Below are 21,536 nucleotides of genomic sequence, written 5' to 3' on the forward strand. Positions count from 1 at the left end.
GTCTCGACCACGCACAACGAACAGCTATAAGACCAAATTGATTGCTGGTGCAGCATCTATGTCCCGCATTACTCCCAGTGATAATATTAATCCTATACCTTCAAATCACTCTCCCTGCATCACACTCCCATATTTTCGAGTGTTATTTTCCGCATCTTTCCAGTCCCACACAATACTGTATTTCATCCTACGAACCCTTCCCCACCCCATGACTCTTTCTCTGTTCTATCCCAGTTTGCATCCACTAATGCAACCTCATCCAGTCATGTCTACCGTCCCCCTTCTTCACACTTATCCACCCCTCAGACCTACTACCCACAGAAATATATTTTTTGTTATTTATATCTTTTCTTTGATCACACTGTGACTAGATGCTAGTTTTCACCTTTTGCTATCGTTGACACCTTCAGAGACCACCTGGTTTTCCCCTTTTGCATCCCTTTCAACCCTTTTGTGATTTTTCCAACATATTTGAGTGTATTTCTGCGAATTTTTTTCGGACGTAATTCTGTGTTATTTACATAAGTTTTTCAATCACCATGGAACATTGCTCCTTCCATCTATGCCAATACATAAAAGTTTCCTTATCCCTAGCCAGTAACTGGTCCCACATACTGTTGCTGCGGTGTTGCTTGAGCCATGGAATCCCCCCAAATGGCCTTACCATCAAATTACCTATCTCCGGCTGTCACCCCTCCTTCCACAATGACCTCCATCTGTTCAGATTCCGCCAATCCTTAGCCCTCACCAACATAGTCCAGCAAAACCATATCAATCAAACTCAAACCTCTTTGCAGTACCTACTCTCCATCCACAAAATTCTCCTGCTAAGCAATCCCAAACTCCTGGAATCCATAACACACATTGAAACTCTTGCCCTTCAGCAACTAGAGCAACATGCACACCACCACCTCAAGCAACTCTCCACCCTGCTCATTTCCTACTCCTGCCTTGGAGTACCACTGTCCACCACCTCTATAACAAACTCCAAACACCCCCCCCCCCCCCCCCCCCCACACACACACCACCTCACAGCTGACAAACCCTGTCTTGCAGACCTACTACATTTACCCCACCCTTCAAAACTCCCTCCTACCACCACACACAATTGAGAACCTCAACAGGCCCAAAACATAGTCATGAACCTTTCCTCCAGAAGCCTTAGCACCACAGAAATATCAGTCCTTCCCAAAGGTCTCACCTCTTGCCCCCAACCAAAATTCAACCATGCATGAATTGTTGAAGACCTTCTGTCCTCCCAGTCACTTTTTCACCACCACCCTACCAATCAGACTCAACCAAAGAACCCTGCCTGACTCTGTTCACTATTCCATCCAATCTTGATCCACCCCAACTGCCCCCAAATCTCCCCTGTTAACTTTCCAGACTCTTAACCTCAAACCTTGCCTCATCATCATTCCCCAAACCCCTCAACATGCAAACTAACCTAACATACGCAAAAAGAACAGCACTCTACCATCTAAAAACTGATCCCGGCCTTATAGTTTTACCTGTGGACAAAGACTCCTCCACTAATGTTCTGAACCACAAGGATTACCTGGCAGAAGGACTCCACCAGCTGACAGATACATCCACCTACAAACCCTGCCACAATGACCCCATTCCAGAAATCCAGCAGGACCTCCAATCACTTCTCAAGTCCTTAGGCCCATTCCAGAACCTCTCCCCAGAGTCCATCCCTCTGCTCACCCTTACCGCTCCCCGCACTCCTATCTTCTACATGCTTCCTTAAATCCATAAACCCAACCACCCAGGATGCCCCATTGTGACTGGTTACTGTGCCCCTACTGAGAGTATCTCTGATCTCATAAACCAACACATTCAGCATACTATCCGGAACGTACTCCTATATAAAATATAGAAACCACTTCCTCCAACGACACTCTGCAGTTCCTGTCCCTTTACCACACAGCGCCCTGCTTGTCACTATTGATGCCACCTCCCTTTTCACTAATATCCCTAATGCCCATGGCCTTACTACTACTGAATACTACCTTTCCCAACGGCTGATAGATTCCAAACCAACTACCTCCTTCCAAGTCACCATGACCTACTATACCCTCACCCACAATTACAACTCCTTTGGAGGCATTACATACAAAAAAAAAAAATCACCTTCCTAATGTTGACCTCCACCTCAAAGATGGCTACATCAGTACCTCTCTCCATATCAAACCTACTAACCACTAGCAATACCTGCACTTCGACTGCTACCACCCGTTCCATACCAACGAGTCCCATCCATATAGCGTAATCGCCAGTGGTCGTCCCATCTGCAGTGACGAGTGGTCCCTCTCTAAATATACTGAGGGTCTCATTGAAGCCTTCACTGAGCGTAATCATCCTTCCAACCTCTTACAAAAACAAATACCTCGTGCTTTGTCTTTCCAGTCCCCTACTACCTCTGCCCGGCCACAGAGGAGAATTCCCCTAATAACTCAGTAACATCCAGGGCCGGAGCAACTGAATTACATTCTCCACCAGGGTTTTGACTATCTTTCGCCGTGTCCCGAGTGAGTTAACGAGCATTTCTCTCTCATTTAAGTTGATGGCCGAAAGAGAGAGCCTTCCAGGAATTGTGAAACGAAGCCTGACGTCGACAAAGAGTGCAGATTCTCCACACAGGCGTCTGCCCTGCTGAATGACATCAGGCTCAGCAGGCCTATGCGCTGTATTGTGCAAGCGAGGCAGACAAGAACCTGCGTCATAGGGAAACTTCATACTAGCTGTTTGTGCCCTGGGAGGCACAGTAGTGTTTAAATATGGTGGACCTAAGATCAGCCATAAAGGGAAACATTTGTGAAAACTACTTAATTCTGTAGTAATTCAGGGACTGAAGCCACAGTAATTTTAGTCTACCATCTTTCTTAAATCTTCATGGTGATCCCAATAAAACTTGAATATTAATCATATCTATAATAGTTTAGGATTTACTGTTAAAGTGAAATTAACAAGGTTTGTAACAAAGACCTGAATGCTAAAATCTGAACACTTCGGTCGATCTTAACAATCGACATTTCATATACAAGTGAATTATTAAAATTACAAATGTTGCAAATATCAACTCTGTAACTTTATTTGTTTAAAAGATACAGTAAATTTAAATTAAGTATTTTCACTTAAGCATCAGATCATCATCTCCTCCACACAAAACCCACTGAATGATGACAGCATGAAACCTTATTGAATCACTAGGTAATCGAATATTTGTTGTAAGTTTCGTGCATAATAGTTAGTTTTGTTCTTTATTTATTTATCAGAAAGCACATCGGTCCAAGGCTATTGGCCGTGACATTTAAAGTTAAGAAGGCAATTGTAATGGTTTTATGTGAAAGTATTTAACGTTTATTATGTAATGGATATTATTGTTACTTTATTTAGAATATGAAAATGGTCAAACTCTGATTATTTAAACCCGTTAAAATGTAAAATAATGTAGACTAAGCTGTAGCCAACCAGATGGTGGCTTCATGGGAGGGAACTGCACTAGTCAGTCGAGCGACGATGTTCGGCACGCGGGAGAGATGGGCAGAGGGAGAGTGGTGGTGCAGGCGCAAAAGCAGACAGTTCGGCTGGAGACACTAAAGTGGACAGTGCTGGTCTAAACACCGAAGGGTACAGTTCGGATTGAGACACAAAAGCGGACAGTAGGTCTTTAGGTAGTTAGGAAGTGAAATGACTTAGAAAATTTCGCATTGTGTGGTATCATGGGACTTAGTGTCTGAGTGGTGAGCAGCCATGCGCCTGATGTGAACTCTTAACTTTCTGCATAGATAACGAGGCGGAGTACTGGACTTGTATTTCGCAATGAGATTGTAAACAATCTAACTGTGTCAAAAGGATATGCACTCAAGTGTAACAGTAACTCTAAATACGACCACTTTCGCTATTAGTTTGCTTTCTGAATAAACATTATTCTAACCGAATCACAACTGTGTGGCCTACATCATTTATGGGTCATTAATTTAGTTCCCGATATCATTATTACTGTTATTATGTGTTACATTAACTTTGTATGTTTCATACAGTTTTGTAAAGTTGCCACCAACCATACAATTTAACCAACGGTTCACACGTGTCTAATTTAGTGGGTGTAATGCGATACATGCGGTTCTACCCCTAGATGAGTTTGTGCCAAAACATTTCAACGAAGAGGGATCACATGTGAACCCAAACACCTCTGGGTTGTTAGCTCACACCTGAAATGAGAAATGTCTTGCCCACCATCCTTCCCAACCCTCAAAAACTGGTATTCTGCCGTCCACCGAACTTACATAACTTAACTTGTCCATCCCTACATGACCCCTGCTCCCAACCCCTACCTCATAGCTAAATCCCTGTAACAGACCTAGATGCATGACCAGTCCCATATATCCTCCCACCACCACCTACTCCAGTCCGATCACAAACATCACCTATTGCAACAAAGGCAGGGCTACTTGTGAAACGAGTCATGTGATCTACAAGCTAAGCTACAACAACTGTGCTGTGTTCTATGTGGGTATGACAACCAACAAGCTGTCTGTCCGCATGAATAGCCACCGACAAACTGTGGCCAAGAAATAAGTGGTGGTGGTTGTGGTGGTGGTGGTGTTTGGTTTGAGGGCACTCAACTACGCAGTCATCACCACCCGTACACAGTCCAATTCTTTTTCACACAGTCCAATATAGGCACTGTCACGAATAAGAAACAAGTGGAACACAATGTTTCAGAGCATGCCGCCCTACATGACATCCATCATTTCTGTGACTTCTTCACAGCCTGTGCTGGATGTAGCCTTACCACCAATACCAGCTTTTCTGAATTGCGTAGGTGGGAACCTTCCCTGCAATATACCCCACATTCCCTTACCCTCCTGGCCTCAACTCCCTTCTCTGTTTCCATTCCAGTATCCCCGAATATGGAAGTAAATAGGAATATAAAAAAAAGGGAGGAAGGTTTATCTGTTTAGCAAGAGAGTTAGGAGGCAGATTTCAGACCACCCAACAGATCAATATGAAAATTTCTGTTCAGACACTGACAATGTTGAGTGTTTATGGAAAAAGTTCAAGGCAATTGTAAAATGCGTTTTAGACAGGTACGTGCCGAGTAAAACTGAGGCACGGGAAAAACCCACCGTGGTTCAACAACAAAGTTAGGAAACTACTGCAAAAGCAAAGAGAGCTTCACTGCAAGTTTAAATGCAGCCAAAACCTCTCAGACAAACAGAAGCTAAACAGTGTCAAAGTTAGCGTAAGGAGGGCTAAGCGTGAAGCATTCAGTGAATTCGAAAGTAAAATTCTATGTACCGACTTGACAGAAAATCCTAGGAAGTTCTGGTCTTACATAAACTAGTAAGTGGATCGAAACAGCATATCCACACACTCTGGGATGATGATGATGGCATTGAAACAGTGGACGACACGTATAAAGCTAAAATACTAAACACCTTTTTCCAATTCTGTTTCACAGAGGAAGACCGCACTGCAGTTCCTTCTCTAACTCCTCGCACAAACGAAAAAATGGCTGACATCGAAGTAAGTGTCCAAGGAATAGAAAAGCAACTGAAATCACTCAACAGAGGAAAGTCCACTGGGCCTGACTGGATACCAATTCGATTCTCCACAGAGTACGCGAAAGAAAGAACTTGCCCTCATTCTAACAGCCGTGTACCGCTGCCATATCTGTGTCTCTAGAGGAACGGAAGGTTCCAAATGATTGGAAAAGAGCACAGGTAGTTCCAGTTTTCAAGAAGGGTCGTCAAGCAGATGCTCAAAACTATAGGCCTATATCTCTGACATTGATCTGTTGTAGAATTTTAGAACATGTTTTTTGCTCGCTTATCATGTCATTTCTGGAAACCCAGAATCTACTCTGTAGCAATCAACATGCATTCCGGAAACAGCGATTGTGGGAGACCCAACTCGCTTTATTTGTTCGTGAGACCCAGAAAATATTAGTTACAGACTCTCAGGTAGATGACATTTTCCTTAACTTCCGGAAGGCGTTTGATACAGTTCCGCACTGTCGCCTGATAAAGTAAGAGCCTACGGAATATCAGATCAGCTGTGAGGCTGGATTGAAGAGTTTTTAGCAAACAGAACACAGCATGTCGTTCTCAATGGAGAGACGTCTATAGACTGGCGTGCCATAGGGGAGTGTTAAGGGACCATTGCTTTTCACAATATATATAAATGACCTAGTAGATAGTGTCGGAAGTTCCATGCGGCTTTTCGTGAACGATACTGTAGTATACAGAGAAGTTGCAGCATTAGAAAATTGCAGCGAAATGCAGGAAGATCTGCAGCGGATAGGCACTTGGTGCAGGGAGTGGAAACTGACCCTTAACATATGCAAATGTAATGTATTGCGAAACACAGAAAAAAGGATCCTTCATTGTATGATTAAATGATAGCGGAACAAACACTGGTAGCAGTTACTTCTGTAAAATATCTGGGTGTATGCGTACAGAACGATTTGAAGTGGAATGATGATATAAAATTAACTGTTGGTAAGGTGGGTGCCAAGTTGAGATTCATTGGGAGAGTGCTTAGAAAATGTAGTCCATCAAAAAAGGAGGTGGCTAACAAAACACTCATTCGACCTATACTGAAGTATTGCTCATCAGAGTGGGATCCGTACCAGGTCGGGTTGACAGAGGAGATAGAGAAGATCCAAAGAAGAGCAGCGCGTTTCGTCACAGGGTTATTTGTTAAGCGTGATAGCGTTCCGGAGATGTTTAGCAAACTCAAGTGACAGACTCTGCAAGAGAGGCGCTCTGCATCGCGGTGTAGCTTGCTGTCCAGGTTTCGAGAGGGTGCATTTCTGGATAAGGTATCGAATATATTGCTTCCCCCTACTTATACTTCCCGAGGAGATCATGAATGTAAAATTAGAGAGATTCGAGCTCGGACAGAGACTTTCCGGCAGTCGATCTTCCCGCAAACCATACGTGACTGGAACAGCAAAGGGAGGTAATGACAGTGGCACGTAAAGTGCCCTCCGCCACACACCGTTGGGTGGCTTGCGGAGTATAGATGTAGATGTACTTAGCTCTCACTCCACTATCCTCCACTATATGGTGAGTAGCAAGATTGTTACAAGTAACAGACTTATCAACATAACAACGAAATTATTAAATTTTTGGCAACATAAAATACTTTGATGGATTAAAAAATCATCTTACCAAGCAGCAGCTGGAGAAAACACACAAAAAAAGAGTATTTCAGGATGCAAACTTTCGGAGCCAGTGGCTGCTCCTTCCAGTAGAAGGGCTGAACAGTAAGCAAGAGGGGTCAAGAAAAAGACCTGGAGAGATTTAGGAAGAGGGGCAAAGTTTGGAAAAGTCACCCAGAAAGCTGGGTCAGGGGAGAGTTACCAGATGGGATGAGAAGGCAAGACTGACTGTTGGGGAATGCACCAGACTAGATTTGACAACCTGAGAGCCTAAGCAAGAGGACAGATTAATATGCAAGACAGAGATTACTGCTAAAACATTGTGAACAAGTTAATACGAGTGGAAATCTAATGTGCATAGTATGTAATAGTGTGCAGAGCAGGACAGCGAAAAATAGATGGATCAGAAAATAAAAGATGTAGAAACTAAATCAGAGTGAAGAAAGGAGTAGTTACTGTGAAGAAATGCTGAGACAGAAGAAATTAATGTAAATTAAGGCCAGGTGGGTGTTAAGAACCAAGGAAATGCTGTAGCACCTGCAGAGTACTGAGAAACTTGTGTCTGGGGAAGACTCTGCATAATGCATGTGGTGAAACAAGCACCAAGGTCACGACTTATGTTGTACAGCGTGCTCTGAAACATGATATCATATGTTGCTGGTATACACCGTCTGCCTATCCCCACTCATCCTAACTGATAACTTGTTGATAGGCATGCCAATGTAAGGGACCAAACAGTGTTTACATAATAGCTGGTATATAACACGTGATGTTCCACAGGTGGCTCTCCCTTTGATAGGGTATGTTTTGCCACTAAAGAGTGTATACGATGAGTCTTGCAGTGGGGACAGTTACAGGGGTAGGAACCATACAGGTAGGGAGATGGATGTAGAGGGAGCACAGGATCTGACAAGAATACTGCAGAGATTGGAAGTGTGATGAAAAGCTATTCTAGGTGTGATGGGCAAAATTTCTGACAGAATGGATCTCATTTCATGGATCACGATTTTAGGTGGTCACGGCCTTGTCAAAGTAGCTAGTTAATACATTTGCCTCAAATGGCTATATGGGAGGGAACATCTGATATGGAAAAGATGGTGACTTTCAAAATGTAAGTACTGTTGTTTGGCAGCAGTTTTAATGTGGACAGAAGTGTGTAGCTGCCCTTTGGTGAGAAATAGATCAAAAATCAAAGAAATTGGCATGGGAATGTATTTAGAGGTACCAAGAATTTTAACAGGTCAGCCTCACTACGAGTCCAAATGGCAAATATGTCATCAATGTATCCAAACCAAACCAGCAGCTGAATCTTATGGACCCCAGGAAACCCCACCATGGGGTCTTTTCCAAACTCTGACCTTTTTCGTACACCTCCCCAGTCCTTTTCTTCACCCCTCTTGTGTACCCTTCAACTCTTCTGCCGGAAGGAGCAACCAGTGGCTCCGAAAGCTTGCACATCCAAAACCTTTTTCTGTGTGTGTTTTCCTGCTGCCACTTGGTGAGCAGAAATAGTAACATGTGTGTTTGCGAGGCCATCTTCCACACCAGCTGTTATAAACCAATCATTACCGGTTTTCACGTTTTAAGCTATTGCAATCACAGAATGAAACATCATCTGTGGTCATTGTGTGTGTGTGTGTGTGTGTGTGTGTGTGTGTGTGTGTGTGTGTGTGTGTGTGTGTGTGTGTGTGTGTGTGTGTGAGGGAGGGAGGGAGGGAGGGAGAGAAAGTTGTTACTCACCATATAGGGGAGATGCTGGGTCACAGATACGCACAACAAAAAGACTGTTACAGTTAAAGCTTTCAGCCGTTAAGGCCTTCGTCAACAACACACACACACACACACACACACACACACACACACACACACACACACACATCTTTAGTCTCAGACAACTGTTGTTGGTTTCAGTTTTAATTATAAGAGTCTTTTTGTTGTGCCTATTTGCGACTCAGCATCTTCGCTATATGGTGAGTAGCAACTTTCCTTTTCATAATATTGTTACATTCCAACCTGGATTTTCCAGTATTTCCTTATAAAATCATTGTAGAATTTATTTACAGTGTTTTTGTCTCTTTACACACTTGGCAAACCACTGTTTTATTCCTTATTGTTAGCAGAGGTTGAAAAACCTTCATTTCACTTTTACTCTTGGCAGTTTTTTCGAAGGCACTTTCTCTTATATTGGTGTTTGTTTGCAGTTCAGCCCACTTTGTAAAACTTCTGAACAGAATCAAAACTGTCGTTTTACAAGTTACGCACCCAGCACAGTGTTTATATTTATTCATTTATTTTCTGTGTAGGTTGTGAGCATTGCCAACAAGGGAATGAATTTTATTTTATTTTGTGTGTGTGTGTGTGTGTGTGTGTGTGTGTGTGTGTGTGTGTTACTGAAGATGTCTTAGATGTTTAAAAGAAATTTAGTGGAAAAGTGGGAACGGATGAGTGTCGAGAACAGACTGAGTTGTGGGGGGAGTGTTGGTGTTGGTGGTGGTGTGGACATTGATTAGAGGAAAAGCAATTAGGAGGACATAGTAGTAGTGAATGGGAACTGATTGGGGGTGGGGGGTATAGCGATTGGGTGTCATATAATAGAGGTGTGGTCAAATGTCTGTACTTAATATTGTAGTATGTGAGACATTAGTTAGAAAATTGTGTGGTTTACAATGTTGTTCTAATTGTTTATGATCTGTTTGTTTTCCACTGGGATTTTTTAAATGTCGTAGTTTTCTTTTAGGGTGAGAAGGTGTTTTTTTGTTCAATTTCCATGTCTGTGTCTCTGGTGGTAATTTTATGTCCATTTTGGTGTAGATATTCAGTGAAAGCTGAATGAATTGCCCTATACAATGAACTTTCCTATATTTCTGTGCTCTCTGTATCTGACATCAAACATTCAGGTTTGATTTACTTATCTTCCACCACATGTATTATGTTTCAGATGGTAAATTTTTTACCTTTTATGTAGATCTGTTTTTCTATTAATTTTGGAAAGACTTTTGAATTGAATCATTTGCATGGTGAGTTATTTTTATGCCTCATTTTCTGACAATATTACATATACTGCATGTGTTTTGTGGTTGTATGTCATTGTGTACATGTTTTATTTTCTTTCTTTTCTTATTTTGTGATTCTATTCTTAAGTTTTGTATGTCTCTCTGTGTGGGTCTGTCATTGTGTTGGTGATATCCGTGTTTCTATCTTTTTCTGTTTCTTTATTTCATTACTTAGCTTTGTTACTATGATTTCCTTGTATCCATTGTCCGTAGCTATTTGTGCTATGCTATTCTTTCCTTTGTGGTGGTTGTCTTGTCTGTGTCTAATAGTACTGTGTTTAGTCTGTGGGGCTTGTATCCAAGTGCTGCTTATTTGTGAGAGTTTGGGCAATTTGATGTCTGGTGTATTATTGTATCCATTGTTGTTGGTTTTTCAGTTTATATCAAATGTGTGTTTGCAGTTCTGAAGAATGTACAAGAAATTTAACTACCTGTTTTGCTCTTTTTCTATTTTAAAATTTATTTTAATATGAACAGCATTTATGTCTGTATTTAGCTGGTCAATTCTGCTGTTTGGTTCATCTACCAGGACGTCATCCACATATTGGATCCAGCACAGGATGTTGTACCTACGTGGCACTATTGGTTAAGTATGATTTGTTAAACATGGTTTGTAAATATATTTGCTAGGATTCCAGACACTTCGGATCCCGTTGGAAACCCTGCACTTTGTAAATAGAGTTCATTATTGAACTGAAAATAGCTCTGTTATTTTATTTTATTAGTTGTAGCAGCTTGAATGTTTCTTTGATGTATTCACATGGAAGTGTACCAGGTCTCTTAAGATTTTCTTATACTTTGAGAGACTTGCGAATAGAAATGCAAACGAGTGTTGCCAATTTAAGTTGTATATACAGCCGAATGTGTACACGAATGCTACTTCGGTACAGAACAGAACAACACAGCTCTTAAGTTTTGCTAACTAGTTAGCTCTTGCCACCAGTAGGACATGTTACTTGTTACAATTAACAGAAAACTAATGAAACTGCAACTGTATATTCAAATACATTAATTTTGCAGAGTGTATTCTGTAAAATTATAATCTAAATACACATGTGCAAATTTTGTTATCTTCCAGAAAACTGGTGCGATTTATTTCTGCACGAGATGACTTTCTGAATATTTTGTTTTATATAAAAGCAGTAAAACACCCATTGAAATTGTTGGCAAAATATTTCAGCTTAACTGAATACTTTGGAGTAAGAATTCACGGAACGAGGGCACTTACTGGGCATGAAGTGGTATAATAATGGTGGTTGTGTGATAAATGCCAAGATATGAGCTCTGAGCAGTTTACTGTGGAAGTTAAATGAAATCTGGAAGTAAACTTTGATCACAAATCAGGATCCACACATGAACTTGCCAATGTTAAAAACATTAGTGGAAGAGGATGTAAACTTTGATACTTTTACCACTTGCTAGCATAACTTAAAACATTCAGGGTAATTAATTAATATAGTTCTGCTCTCTCAAAAACTACATGGGAATATTTGTAATAAATATTGTCCATGTGAATGAGGCATCAATTATTCATTTACAGTACACTGTTACAGACCTGTTTCAGTATCACCGAGTAGTAACGGACTCGGTTATTAAAACCTAAATAGCGGTTGGATACACTAGGAGTTAAAATAAAAATTCTGTTTATTTACTGATTTAAAACTTATTTTCAAACCTCTGGAACAATACACAAAGATTGTTGCTACTAAACTTATTTGATGTACTAGTGCTGTGAAGTGTTCATAGATGTCTATAGCTACTCATCTGATTTGATAGACAAAATAGATGTGTTGTCGAGATCAAAGTCTCATCAAGAGTAGAGATAGCATCCTGAACACCAACATTTACCACATGCTATAGAAAAATGTGAAACAACTACTGGTATTTTATGGAGTGGATATAACTGACTAGCAAGTGACCATGTTAGATTAGTTATTTACTATTCCATTTTCCACCCAGTTGGCAAGATACATTATCATCGTCATCGTCATCGTCGTCAGAACACACAGACCAATGTGCTTTGCTTCATTATTAGCTTTTCCAATACGCCTTCAGTATTAGAGATCAGTATTTTTGGGAGATAACTGGAATTATTCACTGTTACGGTGGCATGACATTTCGAGTACCAGTAGATAGTACCGTACATTTTGAAGATTATTTTGTTATAAAGAAGGGATGGCCAAGAACTGCGCACACACATAGTTCACTCTCTCTCTCTCTCTCTCTCTCTCTCTCTCTCTCTCTCTCTCTCTCTCTCTCTCTCTCCCCCCCTCCCCCCCCCTCCACCACCACCACCACCACCACCACCACCACCACCAGATAGGTAAACTCCGAACACACCTCATTAAGTGGAATTACTGTCATGCAAGGAACACTTAATGGCTTACATGAAGCTATATTTCGTATTTCTCAACAATATAGATCATGTACAAAACAAATTTTCTGTATTATTTAATTATTGGTGCAGTGAAGACAGAATAAAATTTATATCTGTCACAAACTGTCAGCATACAACCATACAAAGGACAGTTTTGCAGATTTTAATCCCTCAGGTTCCCACATAATTGTGACTTATTTCATTTAACAAAAAAAGTCTTTAATGCACATGTGCTTATTGAAACATTGATAACCCAAGTTTCTAATCTCATTATGGAGATCTGGAAACTATTCCCAAGAAAAACAAAAAAATGTAGACCACCTACAGTGTTTCCAATATTTAGGTAAATGGGCACTGTTCTTTCTCTTAAGTTGTCCCCTCCACAATGCAATTTTGTTTTTAAATGAATCCTATCTCTACACAAAATCAGAAATAAATTGCTTCTCACCATGCAACGTCTTACCGAGAGCAATCTGCAGTCACCTCCACTTAAAACGTGAGATCTGAAATCCATTTCGGATCTTCTAATTTTCAGTCTCGCTTTTCTTTTTCCTTCAGAAATTCAACAACAGTGGGCTTTAAATTAAAAAAATTGCTCCAGACATGCCCCTGACTTAACCAAAAAACTTTGGAGTGTGTTATAGTCTCCATATTCTTTGTTAAGTTCATCAAAAGCTTTTGCAACCGAGACTCTAATAATGTGTAGTTCTGTAGAAAATTTACTGTTTGTACCACCAAGTTCATCATGTGCTCCAGTTCCACAAATTTTGCATGTAGTACTTCCTGATGTGGAGAACAACGAATCGTGTATAAATAGTCTGCCAGTCGCCATAATTTTTTTTCTCTTTCATTATCACCTAATCCTTAAAGTCTTTCTACATGGTGTTGTAATGCTGTTTCATAGCAAATTTTCAGTATCTGTTGATCGTTCCGTTTGGGAATGGAACAGGGAGAGAAGATGCTAGTTGTGGTACGAGGTACCCTCCGCCACACACCGTATGGTGGATTGCGGAGTATGTATGTAGATGTAGATGTAGATCATGCAACTGCATAATGGATATTGAGAATTCTTGTCGTCCTCTTCTGGGATCACTTTTCATTTCTAAAGGCACGTGACAACAGGTCGCTAGACTGCCTCTTTTTGCACAAAGAGCCACTGTGTCTCCTTTATATCATGAGCAAACTGCAAAGGATTAATTATGTTTACATCACAATTCCATTGAACTAAACAAACTTATGCTGATCAAAATAAGTTGCACCAAAGGTTTGAACAAAGTGCCACAGCACACTGATAAATGAAAAGTCACAATGTACTGAGTAGTTCCAAGGACAGCCAAGACATACTGATTAGCCCCAGGACGGGCCGAACCTCAGACCGCACATGTGCAGTTTTGAACAACTGTGACCGATCCAGACATAAAGGGTATGCATACAGTATATCTGTGGAGTGTGAAAGCAACAGGATCAAGGCTACACATTGCATTTAAGTACTGTGTATTAATCCTAGCAATACAAATGGGGTTGTATTTCATGTCCACATTTTGAAAAAATTGTAATGTAGTCAGTTACTTCACATTTCAAAATTATAAAAATTAAGTCTTCTACCATATTCCATAAATGTTTTAAATTTTTCAGTTAAAAAGTCCATTGATATTTCTAAGAATGCATTAAAAGATATTTTCAGGTCCTGGGACCCAGTTGCACATCAGTACCTTTTTAAAATGTACGCTCTTAATAAAAAGTAACTCTCCCCGAACAAGCCACGAAGGCCCAACAGTACCGACCGGCCACCGTGTCCTCTTCAGCCCACAGGCATCACTGGATGCAGATACGGAGGGGCACGTGGTCAGTATACAGCTCTCCTGGCCGTATGTCAGTTTACGAGACTGGAGTTGCTACTTCTCAATCGAGTAGCTCTTCAGGTTGCCTCACAAGGGCTGAGTGCACCCCAATTGACAACAATATTCAGTAGACTAGATGGTCACCCATCCAAGTACTATCCCAGCCCGACAGCGCCTAACTTTGGCGATCTGGCGTGAACCAGGGTTACCACTGCAGCAAGGCCGTTGGCATGTTGTTAGTAAAGTCAACTGCAATTAACAATTTTCGTGGAATGAGATTTTCACTCTGCAGTGCAGTGTGCGCTGATATGAAACTTCCTGGCAGATTAAAACTGTGTGCCGGACCGAGACTCTAACTCGGGACCTTTGCTTTTTGTGGGCAAGTGCTCTACCAACTGAGCTACCCGAGCAAGAGTCACAGCTTCACTTCTGCCAGTATCTCGTCTCCTACCTTCCAAACTTTACAGAAGCTCTCCTGCGATCCTTGCAGTTTTAATCCGCCGGGAAGTTTCATATCAGTGCACACTCCGCTGCAGAGAGAAAATCTCATTCTGGAAACATCCCGCAGGCTGTGGCTAAGCCATGTCTCCGCAATATCCTTTCTTTCAGGGGTGTTAGTTCTGCAGGGTTCGCAGGAGAGCTTCTGTAAAGTTTGGAAGGTAGGAGACAAGATACTGGCAGAAGTAAAGCTGTGAGGACGGGGCGCGAGTCGTGCTTGGGTAGCTCAGTTGGTAGAGCACTTGCCCACGAAAGGCAAAGGTCCCGAGTTCAAGTCTCAGTCCGGCACACATTTTTAATCTGCCAGACAGTTTCAACAATTTTTGTGTTTTTTTAAATTTTTTAAGGTGACAAAGTATTTCTTTTTGATATTTAAAAATCTACAGTTGTATCGTCTTTCATGACAACACATCATCTATTACTGTAACACTTTTTGAATTCTTTCAGTTCTCAACAACACGGAGAATTTACCTTCCAATCTTTGCGAACGACACCCCACTGTGAATTTTGCTTTGGTCATTGATACTCTCTACTGTCATTAGTTCCGTAATTACACTCCTGGAAATTGAAATAAGAACACCGTGAATTCATTGTCCCAGGAAGGGGAAACTTTATTGACACATTCCTGGGGTCAGATACATCACATGATCACACTGACAGAACCACAGGCACATAGACACAGGCAACAGAGCATGCACAATGTCGGCACTAGTACAGTGTATATCCACCTTTCGCAGCAATGCAGGCTGCTATTCTCCCATGGAGACAATCGTAGAGATGCTGGATGTAGTCCTGTGGAACGGCTTGCCATGCCATTTCCACCTGGCGCCTCAGTTGGACCAGCGTTCGTGCTGGACGTGCAGACCGCGTGAGACGACGCTTCATCCAGTCCCAAACATGCTCAATGGGGGACAGATCCGGAGATCTTGCTGGCCAGGGTAGTTGACTTACACCTTCTAGAGCACGTTGGGTGGCACGGGATACATGCGGACGTGCATTGTCCTGTTGGAACAGCAAGTTCCCTTGCCGGTCTAGGAATGGTAGAACGATGGGTTCGATGACGGTTTGGATGTACCGTGCACTATTCAGTGTCCCCTCGACGATCACCAGTGGTGTACGGCCAGTGTAGGATATCGCTCCCCACACCATGATGCCGGGTGTTGGCCCTGTGTGCCTCGGTCGTATGCAGTCCTGATTGTGGCGCTCACCTGCACGGCGCCAAACACGCATACGACCATCATTGGCACCAAGGCAGAAGCGACTCTCATCGCTGAAGACGACACGTCTCCATTTGTCCCTCCATTCACGCCTGTCGCGACACCACTGGAGGCGGGCTGCACGATGTTGGGGCGTGAGCGGAAGACGGCCTAACGGTGTGCGGGACCGTAGCCCAGCTTCATGGAGACGGTTGCGAATGGTCCTCGCCGATACCCCAGGAGCAACAGTGTCCCTAATTTGCTGTCTACCGCACTGCGTAGGATCCTACGGTCTTGGCGTGCATCCGTGCGTCGCTGCGGTCCGGTCCCAGGTCGACGGGCACGTGCACCTTCCGCCGACCACTGGCGACAACATCGATGTACTGTGGAGACCTCACGCCCCACGTGTTGAGCAATTCGGCGGTACGTCCACCCGGCCTCCCGCATGCCCACTATACGCCCTCGCTCAAAGTCCGTCAACTGCACATACGGTTCACGTCCACGCTGTCGCGGCATGCTACCAGTGTTAAAGACTGCGATGGAGCTCCGTATGCCACGGCAAACTGGCTGACACTGACGGCGGCGGTGCACAAATGCTGCGCAGCTAGCGCCATTCGACGGCCAACACCGCGGTTCCTGGTGTGTCCGCTGTGCCGTGCGTGTGATCATTGCTTGTACAGCCCTCTCGCAGTGTCCGGAGCAAGTATGGTGGGTCTGACACACCGGTGTCAATGTGTTCTTTTTTCCATTTCCAGGAGTGTATATAAGTATACAGAGTGTTTCTGTAAGTGTGAGCAAAAATGTAACAGGACATAGAGGATGCTTCGCCAAACAATCTGAGGTAGGGAACCTGTGGTCAGAGAAGCCAGCTTAAGGAGTAAACCTGTCTACTGCTTTCTCTCGCTCGCATTACTATTTTCCAGATCATTTACAAGTACCATATGTACAAGTTTACACACACTGTGCTGTTTATTTACAAGTGCATTCTTTGTTTCCTGCAAGGATACAAGGACGACAAGCTTGGTTACTAGGAAGTCGTGATGTAGATTTTGTTTACTTTACTTGTCCATAAGGTGGCTCTGTTGTATCATATTTACACTGTCCCATGACAGAACATGCTATGAATCCCTGACAGAACCAGTCATTACGCAGTGCTATTCAGAGATGTACAGTACAATACGATGGAGCAATACCAGTACAGTTTCACAGAACTCACTGACATGCAATTTGTGTATGGAGAAGATCACTGCAATGCTCTCGCTGCTGAAAGGTTTCCAACAGGCATCATGTATCACGATAAGTGCTTATTTCTCTCAGTCAATGAATTCAGGAGACTGGTTCATAGGAAAGAAGAAACGAAGGACCTGGCAACATGAGGACTACTCTCACACCCGATTTTCAAGAGGGGGTGCTGGAATGTGTTGCAGCTGTATTGCACTAGAAATTGGCACTGCACATGCTAGCATGTGGCGAGTACTCCATGAACAATTGCACCCATATCACCTACAATGAGACCACGGAACGTTTGTGACTGACTCTGCATCAAGGGTCGCACTGTCACTGGTTGCTCCAACAATGGATTGAGCGACCAGATTTCCTCCAAATCATGCTGTTTACTGACTAGGCCTCATTTGATTGTGATGGTATTTCGAACAACAGGAACAGCCATGTGTGGAATGAGGAAAGCCATCACACTATAGTAGAGTCACACCATCAAATACATTTTGCAGTGAATATCTGGGCCGGCATTGTAGGCGACAATCTCACTGGGCCATATCTTCTGTCTGGTCATCTGAATGGCCACATGTACTTGAGGTTCGTGCAACGAGTTCTACCTGCACTGATGGAGAATGGGTCCTTGGCTGTTCACAAGAGGATGTGGATACAATGTGACAGTGCACCACCTCATTTCAGTGTGGATGTCTGCAGCCATCTCAATGTTTCCTGGTCACTGGATTGGAATGGGCTGTGAGGTCACCTGACCTGAATCCCCTTGATTATTTCCTATGGGGATATGTAGTCACTTGTGCACAAGACCCCACTCGATACAGAGTTGGAATTAGTTTAGAGAATTGTAGTTGCCTGCGAAGTAATTTGAAACACACCAGGGATAATTGTCGGGGTGTGTCAAAATCTTGTTTATCGATGTCAGACTTGTACAGAGTTCGATGGCTGACTGTTTCAGTGTATTTTGTAAGGTACTGTACAAATTGTGCATTCATTCTGTCAGTGATGGTATTTGCAGTTAACTAATGTAAATAAAAAAGTACATGGTAATGTGATTTTATTGCTATTGTCTCCTTAAGCTGGCTCCCCTACCTCAAACTGTTCGGTGGAGCATTCTCTATGTAGTGTTAAATTTTTGCGCACTCTTACAGGAAAAACCTGTATTTCTATTTGTAAGGACGTTCCGAGGCAAAATTGCACAGCAGGCAACTATCACAACACATGAAACTTCCATGCCAAAGTGGGGAAAAAACAGAAAACATTCGACAGGCATGTTTCAGTACAGAAATAACACAGCAGAGGCACTTCGATATTTAGTTGCCACGAATAGTCCATTTATATAGCGTTGCTCATTTAAAACAGCCTTGGAACACTGCATCATGTGGTACTATTATACTGAACAGAATAAATATTTTGGTGCCTCAACTGTACTCGCACATTGCTGCAGTCCAAATTGCAGCAGAACGCAGTTGCCAGTCCTCATATCATGACTTCATTCACCGACAGCTTTGCATGGACAGACAAAAGTTACCCTTCTAACTGTTCACTTTTGGGCATACATCTCATGCAAGTTCTTACAAGTGATTTCTTCTAAATGCACACCAATATACTACCATTGGGCAATGTGATGCTGAGTACCTTTCTGGACTGCCACGGTGTGGCACAAACATATTAGGCTCGTAAATCACAAGCTGTTTGTCAAAGAAGTTTAAATTCTGTCATCAGAAACTGCAAAGGACTTTGAAGAGCTGTTGATTGGAACACAAACTGTCTTGGAAACAGGTTAAAATATGATCATCATCAAAAGTAAACCAGGGTAATGGCATTCAGTCAACAGAGCAGGAAAGAAGACATTAAAAGTAGTAGGTAAGTTTTGATATTTAGGTAGCAAAACAACCATACATGGCAGAACTGGAAGGGTACAGAAAGAAAAACATTTCTGAAAAAGAGAAATTTGTAAAGATAAATTTAAATGTTACAAATTCTTTTGTAAAGCTATTTGTCTATAGTTTATCCTCATATACAAGCAAGAGAAGAGTAATTTGTGCCACAACATGAGAAGCAGAAGGGATCATTTGCTCATACTGAGGCATCAAGGGCTCACCAATTTAGTATTTGAGGAAAGTGTGGAGGGTAAAAATCAGAGGGAGACCAAGAGATGAATACGCTAAGCAGATTCAGAAGGATGTAAGATGCTCTAGTTATTCGGAGTTGAAGAGGCTTGCACAGGATATAATAGCATGGAGAGCTGCATCAAATCAGTCGCTAGACTGAAGACCACAAGAACAACAACAACAACAATGAGCAAGACATCTTGTTCAAACAAGAATAGAGGTTTTAGAGATGTGGTGCTACAGGAAATTATGACACCATCGAGGTATTCTGTATTTGGTAATAGAGAAACTAATGATGGTAAAAACTGTAGAGGGTAAGCATGTTTGAACAGATGAGGTTGTAGTAATAAATCAGAGAAACAGAGGCTTGCACACAATACGCTAGCATGGAGCTTTGCATCAATCCAGTGTTTGGGCCGAAGGTCAAAGCAGCAGCAGCAGCAGCAGCAGCAGTAGCAGCAGCTGCAGCAACAGCAACTACTACTACTACTACTACTACTACTACTACTTCTTACTTACTTACTTACTTACTTACCACCACCAGCACGACCTCCTTAGCTGACCACAATATTATTGCACCTGGGCAGGAGGGGTGCTTCAGTTAGCTTACCATGCACTTCTATTGTGACATTTCGTGAAGACACACTGAAACACTTGATTAGCACATGCACAATTGCCTTTAAGTCATCCACAATGTGATGTATTTTCCTTAGCCACCACTGTACTTGTTTACTGTAACGTCGCCACAAGTTGCCAATAACAGCCACGGAGTCCGAGTGCAATAGTATTGTGGTCAGGTAAAACACACTTTAGTTTTGAAGCCAAACATTTATTCTTCAAAATATGTAGCAGAACAGGAAGAAAAACAGAGATTTCAGCAAAAGAGAAAGTTAAGTCAGAATTTGATCTCTATTCAGGTTGTGGATTAAGTTAGAATAAAATGATGCAACAACTAAGATTCAAAAGAATCAGCACGATTAGCAATGTGGGACACAGCAACACACACAATTTGAGACAACACATGGCACAAGCAAAGATAAAGTAATTCACAAATGATTAATGAATAGAGAGAAATACAAACTGATAAGCAGAGAGACATGAAATGTGAATCAAGACACTGAAATATCTGTGGATATATTTTTGTGTAAGAATCTGCTAGAGTAGTAATTACGAACAGACAGTTCGCCTTCTATTAAAGCATGTCAACTGAAGAAACTTGAGACTGAAGTACTAAAAACTTGAAACACACACACACACACACACACACACACACACACACACACAACCACAGTTGCAAAGAGATGTGTAAAGACCCAAGTGTTGCTCCCAGTGCAGCATCAACATATTATTATTATTATTATTATTATTATTATTATTATTATTGTGCAGATTGTGGTTCCTGCACTTTATACCACTCACGGAACAGTATCGAGATGAACTCTCACTGTTTTCAATAGATGTGAACATTCCTTACACTATTTTGCATTTCCCAATAACAAAGCTTTAAAATTTCCATTTCCAATGTTGTTATCTTTCTCTCCGTGTGTGTGTGTGTTTTGGCACATGCTACACCACCTTCATCAATTGTTTATTTCAGCAGCTGATAAGCAGACAGTATCCTAAATTATTTATTTTAACATTACCTGTAAAACAAATTTCTGGTCGATGTATCTCTTTGCGACATTTGGCTGGAAGTCTGGAGACTCCAAGAACCTGCAACACAAAGTATGTAGAACTGTCATATTTCCATTATACTTATTTACATATTACAGGCAGGTTACAAAAACAGCCTAATAGGAAACAAAACATTGTGGCCAGCGACCACCTCGACGTCGAATGTCACCTGGTGGCATTACGAGCACGACAATGTCAGTAGGGGTACAAGCAGAGCAAAGTCGAATGGGGAATAATTCTAAAGGTGCATTTACATCTGTGCCCCTGGCACCAAATCACCACGCACTGTGCTCGACCCGCAAGCAGGAAGAGGTACGTGTGTCGGTGCACGCCCCTTCCTCGATGTATGTGCGTACGTGATTCCGTTCACATCTAGAGA

The 21,536-nt window shown here is 42.1% G+C and overlaps 1 protein-coding gene across 5 annotated transcripts in view; it reads right to left on the reverse strand.

Annotated features, from left to right (window-relative positions):
* LOC126202869 (serine/threonine-protein phosphatase 2A 56 kDa regulatory subunit gamma isoform) overlaps positions 1-21,536 on the reverse strand; it is a 408,052-nt gene that overhangs the window by 115,816 nt on the left and 270,700 nt on the right. For all 5 annotated transcript variants that reach the window (XM_049936933.1, XM_049936922.1, XM_049936904.1 and 2 more), the window contains one exon: positions 21,127-21,196. In XM_049936933.1, coding sequence (XP_049792890.1) covers positions 21,127-21,196 — 70 coding nt within the window. The remainder of the gene's footprint in view (positions 1-21,126; positions 21,197-21,536) is intronic.

The sequence above is a fragment of the Schistocerca nitens genome, chromosome 1 (genome assembly GCF_023898315.1).
Source record: "Schistocerca nitens isolate TAMUIC-IGC-003100 chromosome 1, iqSchNite1.1, whole genome shotgun sequence".
Classification (NCBI taxonomy): domain Eukaryota; kingdom Metazoa; phylum Arthropoda; class Insecta; order Orthoptera; family Acrididae; genus Schistocerca; species Schistocerca nitens.